The sequence below is a fragment of the Phyllobates terribilis genome, unplaced genomic scaffold (genome assembly GCF_046119375.1).
Source record: "Phyllobates terribilis strain yellow unplaced genomic scaffold, ASM4611937v1 Scaffold_9__5_contigs__length_417890890, whole genome shotgun sequence".
Taxonomy (NCBI): domain Eukaryota; kingdom Metazoa; phylum Chordata; class Amphibia; order Anura; family Dendrobatidae; genus Phyllobates; species Phyllobates terribilis.
The window spans coordinates 382,019,833-382,029,786 of NW_027362769.1; the positions used below are offsets into that span (position 1 = coordinate 382,019,833).

General features: G+C 44.9%; 1 protein-coding gene across 3 annotated transcripts in view; it reads left to right on the top strand.

Annotated features, from left to right (window-relative positions):
* The window catches only part of AXIN1 (axin 1), a 126,717-nt gene extending 117,189 nt beyond the window's left edge, over positions 1 to 9,528 (top strand). For 2 of the 3 annotated variants that reach the window (XM_073648520.1, XM_073648519.1), the window contains 9 exons: positions 212 to 352; positions 509 to 605; positions 816 to 953; positions 1,805 to 2,358; positions 3,179 to 3,355; positions 3,546 to 3,791; positions 6,618 to 6,725; positions 7,489 to 7,653; positions 8,644 to 9,528. In XM_073648520.1, coding sequence (XP_073504621.1) covers positions 212 to 352; positions 509 to 605; positions 816 to 953; positions 1,805 to 2,358; positions 3,179 to 3,355; positions 3,546 to 3,791; positions 6,618 to 6,725; positions 7,489 to 7,653; positions 8,644 to 8,770 — 1,753 coding nt within the window. In that variant the 3' untranslated portion in view covers positions 8,771 to 9,528. The remainder of the gene's footprint in view (positions 1 to 211; positions 353 to 508; positions 606 to 815; positions 954 to 1,804; positions 2,359 to 3,178; positions 3,356 to 3,545; positions 3,792 to 6,617; positions 6,726 to 7,488; positions 7,654 to 8,643) is intronic. The other variant, XM_073648521.1, reaches the window with a different exon arrangement.
* Positions 9,529 to 9,954: the final 426 nt, after the last annotated feature.

Consider the following 9,954-nt stretch of genomic DNA (forward strand, 5'->3'; position numbering starts at 1 on the left):
CGTGTCTCTGCAAATATGTGGGGTCGTGGTGCCTCCGACATGGACATGAGCGACCCTGTAACTTTCTTATAAGTGGTTCGATGCCCTAAAATAAAAGATCTTGGAATAAAACATGTCGTCAGCGACCACCTATCACCATGAGATTTTTTTATTATTATTCGTGGACCATTAGATCATTTTTATCTTATTTTACTGTAATCTCCATTTCTAGGCCGGGGTCGTGGAGGGAGCCGGTTAACCCTTGCTATGTCAACACTGGGTACGCCGTGGCTCCTGCCACCAGCGCCAACGACAGCGAACAGCAGAGCATGTCGAGCGACGCCGACACCATGTCTCTTACAGACAGCAGCGTGTAAGTAGCGTGCATCTTCTTTTTCTATTGTTTTTATAGATTTTGTGCACGTCCCACACAGGTTGACGTTGTGTCTGGGAGGGATTAATTAGCGACATTGCCCCCTCTCGGCACGTCGTAGCCGCACATTGACGCCGGTTTTTCTCTTTATTGCAGCGATGGGATTCCACCGTATCGACTACGGAAACACCATCGCCGAGAAATGCAAGAAAGTGCCAAAGCCAATGGACGCGTGCCACTACCTCACATTCCAGTAAGTGGTGGGAAGACCACATTTACACCCTGAAAGGGGTCTTCCAGTTGCAGGAAATAAGTCATATTCTTTGTATAATCAAGTTCCGTATCAATTCCTTATGTTGACCAAGACCTCTGCTTTCTGTCATTGAGTAGAAGTAGTTGCTTACAGTCCTTTCTCAACAGTTTTTGCCCCCACCATTGATTTTGGTTTTCGTTGTCTCCGTAGCGTACATATCACATGCCAAAGGATATTCACGTCGATCCTGAAAAATTTGCTGCTGAGCTCATCAGTCGCCTGGAAGGAGTCCTGAGAGACCGCGAGGCGGAGCAGAAGCTGGAGGAGCGACTGAAACGCGTGAGAGCGGTAAGTGGCCAGCACGTTATAAAGCTACGTCCTCCATCTTTATACTGCAGGGAATGAGTGGGTGGGAGCGGCTCCATCTACCTGCAGCGTGTCGTATCTTATCAGTTTTCATTACTGCCATTCCCATAGTGTGAACACGGCCGGCTCTTTTCTCTCACGGCTGGATGGGTCGGCCTCTAACACTCAGCACGGAGCATCCCTGGCTGCAGGAGGCGTCATCAATGGCGGATACAACATTTACGCAATAATCTGCAGGCGGAAAGTGTAAATCTGTGCTGCAACAGCGCCACCTAGTGGCTAAATTGTACTAGGCAACTTCCTTTATTTTTTGGAAAATGGACAATTAATTACGGGATTAACTTTGCATTTAAAAGGCTTTAAGATGGGAGCCTTCACATTTGACAGCCATCTGCACCCCCTGTGATGATGGGCTGCCCATCGGTTACAGCGGCAGCCAAGGGCCCCCACGTCTGCCTTATGAGGTCTCTTATGAAGACCAATCTGTGGGCGGGCTTCATAGGAAATAATCAGTTTCACAATATGCTTCTATAATTTATACAAATTTGGAATTGCCATAATCGGAGCGGCGTAACAAGAAAAGTCCCCCCCAAAAAAAACAATGGCAAAATGATTTTATTTCTTTTCGCCATTTCACCGCACTCAGATTTAGTTTCCTGTTTTTCAGTCCATTATACGATGAAATGATTGGTGTCCCTAAAACCTACAACTGATGCTCATACTGATGACAAAATAAGTGTTCTGGCTTTTTGACAAGGAGGTGAAAAAAAAAAAAAAAAAAAATAGCCGTCCTGTTATAGTAACGCAACTTTGTTTTTTTTTTTCCGCCATAGGAAGAAGAAGGGGACGATGCGGACGTCTCCTCTGCACCTTCTATGGTTAGCCACAAATTGCCTTCAAGCCAGCCTGTGCATCACTTCGGGTCTCGATACTCCGACATGGGCTGCGTCGGGATGCAGATCAGAGACGCCCATGAGGAAAATCCGGAATCCATTCTAGACGAACACGTGCAACGAGTCATGAAAACACCAGGATGCCAATCTCCGGGCACTGGCCGCCATTCCCCCAAGCCGCGCTCACCAGACGGTCACACGAGTAAAGGCCTCCCCGTATCGGTGGGAACAATGCAGCCCGGGCACGGCAAGCACTCGACCAAGTCCGGGGCGAAATCAGAAGCGCCCAACATGTATCACCACAAGCACGTCTATCACCACGTTCACCACCACAGCGGGGTGAAACCCAAGGATCAGATAGAAGCCGAGGCCTCACAGAGAGTGCAAAGCAACTTTTCTTGGAATGTAGACCCTCATAACTATGCAACCAAATCCCGCAATTATGCAGATAGCATGGGGATGGCCCCCAACCCTATGGATTCTTTAGGCTACAGGTAAGCCTCTTACTCCTCTTATAGGACTACGTAAAAATGTCTGCAACTTACTAATATGCTTCGCGATTCAATTCCTCACCATTTGGAATATCTCTGCTTGCCGTCAGTGAATTAGAACATTCTTGTGTACTAGAACTGCATCCAGAGATCCAGCGGCCGCGTCCAGAGACCCCCATGACCCTTCTTTCATCGTCTGTAGGACTGGCGTGACGTCATTCTTGAATCACACCGGGCCTAGTAAGAATTGGTGCCAGAGATCCCAATAACTTGTAGAACTGCACCGACCCACACAACAAAGTTACCAGCTCGTTCTCACGATAAATGTAAAAGCAAAAAATTTCAAAATTATTTATTTTTAAGTATATTATATTAATAACATTTTGGAAAATTTAAAAAATAGAACTCTTGGAAGAAGAGAAAAATGTCTGCTGCGGGATTGCGCTATCCTGCAGCAATGACGTTACATCCATAATTTGTGTGGTCGCTGCAGCCAGTTGTTGATTTCAGCGGGGACACTCTTATGTTTTTGTATGGCTGCTGGATGTGATGTCAGCTCTGCTGGTGCTTGTATCTGTCCCCTCCGTAGTCTGACAACTTAGTCACATAATATTCTGCGCCTGGTAAATACCTTCTCCCATGGTGTAAAAACAAAACAAAAAATAAAGCCTCCAAAATTGGAGAATGCGAGGTCAGAGGTCTGGATATGAATAGAGATTAGTGAAGGGTTTTGCAGACCAGGACCGGATCTGTAATCACAGGCGGTGTACGTACGTCCTGACATATTTTTACCTGTTATCACGTAAATCGCTTTTTCTTCCAGTGGTAAAGTCAGCATGCTGGCCAAGAGGAACGCAAAGAAAGTGGAGTCTGGGAAGCTCGAAAGTGCCAACTACGAGATGCCCGTAGTGCCGGAGGACTCTGAGAGACACCAGAAGATAATGCAGTGGATAATGGAAGGCGAGAAGGAGATCAGCAGACACAAGAAAACCGTCCATAGGTCAGTACATACTGCAGGTCATCCTCCACTCACATCCAGAGCTGCATTCAGCGTTTGGGTGTGACTGGAGTGTGCTGCATGATATAAACTGAGCCATGCAAGGACTGTAAATGATGGTAACACAAAGGGAACACTGTTCTTAGGTTTTGACATTTTGCATCTGGTCCCATTTTTTTTTTTTTCCCTGCAGCTCATCAGGTGCCAAGAAGCAGTCTGCTCATGACGTGCCTAGACCACTCTCCATTGAACGGCCCGGCGCGGTCCATCCGTGGGTCAGCGCTCAGCTGCGCAACGTGGTGCAGCCCTCTCACCCCTTTGTCCAAGACCCCACCATGCCGCCCAACCCTGCCCCCAATCCACTGACGCAGCTGGAGGAGGCGCGTCGGCGGCTGGAAGAGGAGGAAAGAAAAGCTGGAAAAATGCAAGTGAAGCAAAGGTGCGTAACGTTTCGCGTTGGCTGTAATTGCAGATCCTGTATAGGCCACTAATCATGTTCACAACATGTAGGAGGTCGGGTGAGCTGATCGCAGCGTGTCCTGCTTCTTGGCCATCCTGTGAACTTGGTAGTAAGGTCATATTTACAGTTTTAGGGGCTTTTTTTTTTTTTTTTTATAGCTGATCCTCTATAAAATCCTCCTTAATAAAAGTAAATAATGGGAGCATTCATTATGATGGGAAATACACTTGTTGTTATGAGGATTTCTGTTAGTGACCACAGCCTAAAAGGGATATTCCAGGGCTAGAGTACTGGTGGCCTACCCCAAACAGCTTGTTCTTTAGGGAGTTGTAAGAGAAGTCTTTCATATCTTGAAGTTGTTTTGAAGAGAGGTTTTATCTCTTTTTAAGTGTTTGTTTTTTACTGCCTTTTGATTGCACATTGCTTAGTTTGAAGTGTTTTCCATCAGTAGCTGCCGCTTAAAGAAGTGAAGTGGGGGAAAATAAGTATTTGATACACTGCCGATTTTGCAGGTTTTCCCACCTACAGAGAATGGAGAGGTCTGTAATCTTTATCGTAGGTCACTTCACCTGTGAGAGACAGAAACTAAAAATGAAAAACAGAAAATCCCATTGTATGATTTTTACATAATTAATTTGCATTTTATTGAATGAAATAAGTATTTGATACAATAGAAAAACAGAACTTAATATTTGGTGCAGAAACCTGTGTTTGCAATTACACAGGTCAGACATTTCCTGCAGTTCTTGACCAGGTTTGCACACACTGCAGCAGGGATTTTGGCCCCCTCCTCCATACAGATCTTCTCCAGATCTTTCAGGTTTCAGGGTGGTCACTGTGCAACATTGAATTTCAGCTCCCTCCAAAGTTGTTCTATTGGGTTCTGGTCTGGAGACTGGCTAGGCCACTCCAGAACCTTGAAATGCTTCTACGGAGCCACTCCTTAGTTGCCCTGGCTGTGTGTTTCGGGTCACTCTAATGCTAGAAGACCCAGCTATGACCCACCTTCAATGCTCTTACTGAGGGAAGGAGGTTGTTGGCCAAAACCTCACGATGCATGACCCCATCCATGCTCCCTTCAATACGGTGCTGTTGTCTTGTCCCCTTTGCAGAAAAGCACCCCCAAAGTATGTTGTTTCCCCCACCATGCTTCATGGTTGGGATGGTGTTCTCCTTCTTCCTCCAAACACAGCGAGTGGAGTTGATACCAAAAAGTTCTATTTTGGTCTCATCTGACCACATGACCTTCTCCCATGCCTCCTCTGGGTCATCAAGATTGTCATTGGGGAACTTCAAGCGGGCCTGGGCATGTGCTGGTGTGAGCAGGGGGGACCTTGCGTGCCCTGCAGGATTTCCATTAATGACTGCGTAGTGTGTTACTAACGGTAATGTTTGAGACACTGGATCCAGCTCTCTTCAGGTCATGACCAGGTCCTTCCATGTAGTTCTGGGCTGATTCCTGACCTTTCTCAGAATCATCCTTACCCCTCGAATTAAGATCCTGCATGGAGCCCCAGACCAAGGAAGATTGACAGTCATCTTGTGTTTCTTCTATTTTCTAATAATTGTGCCAATAGTTGTTGCCTTCTCACCAAGCTGCTTGCCTATTCTCCTGTATCCCATCCCAGCCTTGTGCAGGTCTACAATTTTGTCCCTGGTGTCCTTAGATTGCTCTTTTGTCTTGGCCATGGTGGAGAGGTTGGAGTGTGATTGATTGTGTGGACAGGTGTCTTTTATACAGGTAACGAGTTCAAACAGGTCTATTAATACAGGTAATGAGTGCAGAATAGGAGGATTCTTAAAGAAAAACAAACCGGTCTGTGAAAGGCAGAATTCTTGCTGGTTGGTCGGTGATCCAATACTTATTTCATGCAATAAAATGCAAATTAATTATGTAAAAATCATACAATGTGACTTTCTGGATTATTTTTAGATTCTGTCTCTCATAGTTGAAGTGACTTACGATAAAGATTACAGACCTCTCCATTCTCTGTAGGTGGGAAAACCTGCAAAATCGGCAGTGGATCAAATACTTATTTCCCCACTGTATGTAAACTAGAAATGAATAGGAAGATTCTTGCAACTTTTTTTTTTTAGTGTTTTTTTTTTCTCCAGGCGTCTTTTAAGGTGGAACCGCTCAAAAAAAAAAAAATCATTAAAGCTGTGTACAAATAACAGTTCAAGCAAAGTGGATGTGATGACAGCTCCTGCCTGCTGTGCATTTGAAGATGCTGTTTTTTGGCACTTTTCTCCTAGTAGCTTTCTATGGGAGCCTTTAGAAAAATGCAGTTGTGTTTTCTTTTAAATCCCAGTGTTTCTATACCATAAAAAACATTAAAAAGGGAAAAAGCACAAATTAGAGCAGATTGCTATTGCATATGTTGGTCCAAAGGAAAAACGAAGGGGGAAAAGCATTTTTTCACTTGGGAAGTCATCTGGGTGTGGTGGGGGTGCTGGGCATTGGGGGGGTCCATTCATCTGATGGTGGTCAGAAGTATCAGTGCTCCTGTCTATTAACTCATCACTGCCTGTATGCGAGGAGGATAGATAAGCATTTTTTAAGGTCCCTTTGTTTCTCTTTCTGTGAAGTTCATCCTCATGTGTTGTGCACATCTTGCCATTGAAGAGGTTTTAGGACCAAACACCTCTCCCCCAGCGTCTTAGTTGTGAGGATCTGGCAGAGCTGGTGTTGCCGCTGCGGAGGGACGCAGATCAGCACGCTCTTTCCAGCCAATGCATGCTGAGAGTTGTAGTACTGGGGTACGCACGGGAACATTTTTCTAACCTGTGAGGGTTGTTCTCTAGGTATGTCCAAGAGGTTATCCAACGGGGGCGCTCCTCTGTCAGGCCACCGTATATCCCACTGCTGAATGTGGTCCCCGCAGTCTCCGACATGGACCTCTCAGAGTCACAGTATGTGCCCATCGTCTTTTCATGTGTCAGTGTGTCCAGTGATTCCATCCCGTCCCGACGTAGCGCCCCCTATATGTGCGTTCTCCTCCCTTCCCTCCCTGCCTCCTCGTCTTCCCTCATGTGGAGGATCTGTAGATGGTCTCTGTCCTGTGCACATCGTATATGCAATCATTATAGGAGTAGGATTGGGGTCAGGAGAGGGATGATGGGAGTTGTTCCTTTGCTGGTATCATCCTAGCAGCACCCACTTAAAGGTAATTATTTATCCCTCCCCTTTAAGAACTTGCTGATTCCTCGTATGCAGTGCGTCCTGCTGTCGAGATGAAGTCTAAATACAAGGTCCACGGAGGGTGGGTGGCCAGCCCCGTCACCCCTGCGGCCCGTCGGACTGTGGTTGCCAAGCAACATTACAGAAGCAATAGCAAATAATGGAACATTCCATCCTTCATCGGACGCACGCTGCGCTCCGAAAAGTCATCACCGCTGTGTCTGCCCAGTGTTACACACTGACACCGTCCGGAAATGGCAGAATGTTTGTAGGGGAAGGAAAGCGCGGCCTCGCAAATGATTAAGTCAGGACTAGTTGTGAGGCAGCGTGTGCTGAGCAACCAGACAGTCGGATCAAAGTGAGTGTAGAAAAAAGGAGGGGAAAGCAGCCTGTTATGGAGAAGCTGGTTAGATTGGCGCGTATGAGGGTGAGCCCGGCACCGGCCAGCCTTTCGGAGCCCAATTAACCATTCAATCTCCTTATCTCTTACTCCAGAATGAAGCCTCAGAAGAAAGATGGAAAAAGCTCCGGCCCCGGTGATAACGTGGTCGTGGCCTATTATTTCTGCGGAGAGCCCATTCCCTACAGGACCATGGTGAAAGGTCGAGTAGTGACCCTGGGACAATTCAAGGAGCTGCTTACCAAGAAAGGAAATTACAGGTAAAGGGTCGTTCACACTTGGAGTGGCCCGGGCCTCATTTTACCTTATACGTCATTCACATGGGAACAGATACGCTACAGATCTGCGGTGTGCCAAGTTATACCGCAGATCTTTAACGCAGATTTTTCCCCACACGGGCAGTGAAAGGGGTGAAGTCCACTTAGTGATTTCATTGAAGACTGTCGGATTATTTCAGCAAAATTTGTATCGTTTTTGGATGTACCTGTAAGGGTTATTTCGATGGCTGACACGTTTGTGCCATATTTACAGGACTTGCCATAAATTTCAACCAAGTATCAGACATTGCCCCTCACTAGCCCCCGCGCCCTTTGTACAGATAGTTATAGCATCAACATTGTGTTTTGGAAATTAAAAAAAACTAAAGAATGCCGCAAGGTCTGCAACAGGTGTCTGCCCAATGCCAAAAAATAGACTTTAAAGAAAAAAAAAAAGTTATATATATATATATTTCCTTTAATTCAAATCAGCACCTTAACAATTAGTGAATGCTGTGAAAAATTGAAGAAAAATTCTACATGTACCAAATAATTCCAATACAAAATTTTAGCTTGTCCATTAAAACAAAAAATTATAATTTAGTTTATGGCAAATTAGTGAAAAAGTTAAACTTAACTTTTTCAATGTAGTGGCTCTTTTGAAAAATTGGTTCCGAAAGCAAAAAATAAAGTGGTCCATTAAAGACGTTCTCCTATCTTGGATATTTACGGCCCATCCACGCCATGCGGTTGTTTTTTCAGAACTTCCCTGAAGAGTAAGAGAGCTGACAGAGATTGGCATGGTCGCCTCTCTGTTCCCGTCGCCATCAGACGGGGGCCCTGTTGGTAACAGGTATATAAGTTTCCCGGTTCTTTGGCGCTAATCCCCTTTCGGAAGCTTCTGTCGGCATCTCTCCAAGATGAAGAGTTTCCTGCACTAATGTCCAGCAGGGCACAAAGCTTTAATGTTGCCTTCCCCGTCTCCTATTCCAGGTATTACTTCAAGAAAGTAAGCGATGAATTTGACTGCGGAGTGGTATTCGAGGAAGTGCGGGACGACGACTCCATTTTACCCATTTATGAAGAGAAAATCATTGGGAAAGTGGAAAAAATTGACTAAGAAGGAAATTGACTGGGGGGGGGGGGTGTAAGTGTTATATGTGGATGGATGAAGCCTTGATATAATCTATGCTGGAAAGGGTCCGGGCCCATCGCTGTCACTCCGAGCTCTACCTGTCCCTACAAATACAGCTGCGCAGGAGTCTCCCGACTACGAGCTGAGGTGCTACCTATGTAAGACAAGGCCGCGCGGCCCCCTCGCCGGAGAGAGGTTTGTGTAATATAGTCACCTGGAGATCGGATTAGGACCGGCTTTATGAAAGCTGCATATTTTTGATACCTTGAAATAAACAGGAAGATAATTTCCAACGTCACAGTGCTCTTATGTGCGCTCAGACACCGGTGCCGAGCTCTCCAAAACGTCTGCCATCTTGTGAGGTCATCAGCGACTACTTTTACCATCTGCTACAAGATAGATGTGTATAGATGTATAGCTTTATTTTATTTTACCGTTCATTAATTTCCAATATTTACCATCCCCCACAATTCTCACTTTTTTTTTCTTTCTATTTTATGGTTTCTTTTTATTTTTTTTATGGCCCTGCGTTTTCACCTTGAATTTATGTAAATGGAGCGTAATGTTGGTACCTAAAATGTTATGGTTATGGCTGGCAATGTTAAAGAATTTTCAACAAAAAAGGTAACTTCCAAATTTTGAGTCTTTTTGAAAATAGAAATATAAGTCATCTCTGCAGCTTTTATCTGTTCTCAAATTTATTTATTTTTTTTAAATTAAAGTGATCTATTTATACTAAAAAATCAATCTTTATCCTGGAGAACTTACTGCTCGATATTAGATATTTGTGTGATTAAATTATGGATCTGTCCGGCCCGCCACAGCTCTGTGGCTATAAAGGCTACTGTAACCTTCATTTGTAGCCTGTTTTGGACTTTAGTTTTTTCCTGGTGCTCTGGAAATGGCACCCATCTCCACTTTCCCTCAAATATAAACCTGGATGGAATCTCAAATTTTGTCTTCTTTTTAAGATACTTTTTTACCAATTTTGAGTGTCTTTTACTCTAGTCACAACCAGAGCTGCATTCATCATTCTACTACTTTCTCTAAACCATTGACCATTGCCTTGGGGGGGGGGGGGGGGGGGGGAGGGAGTTAAGACGAGAGATTAAGTACGCCCAATTTTTATTTATTTTTTTGGATTAAAATACTATTTATTTTTACTTTTT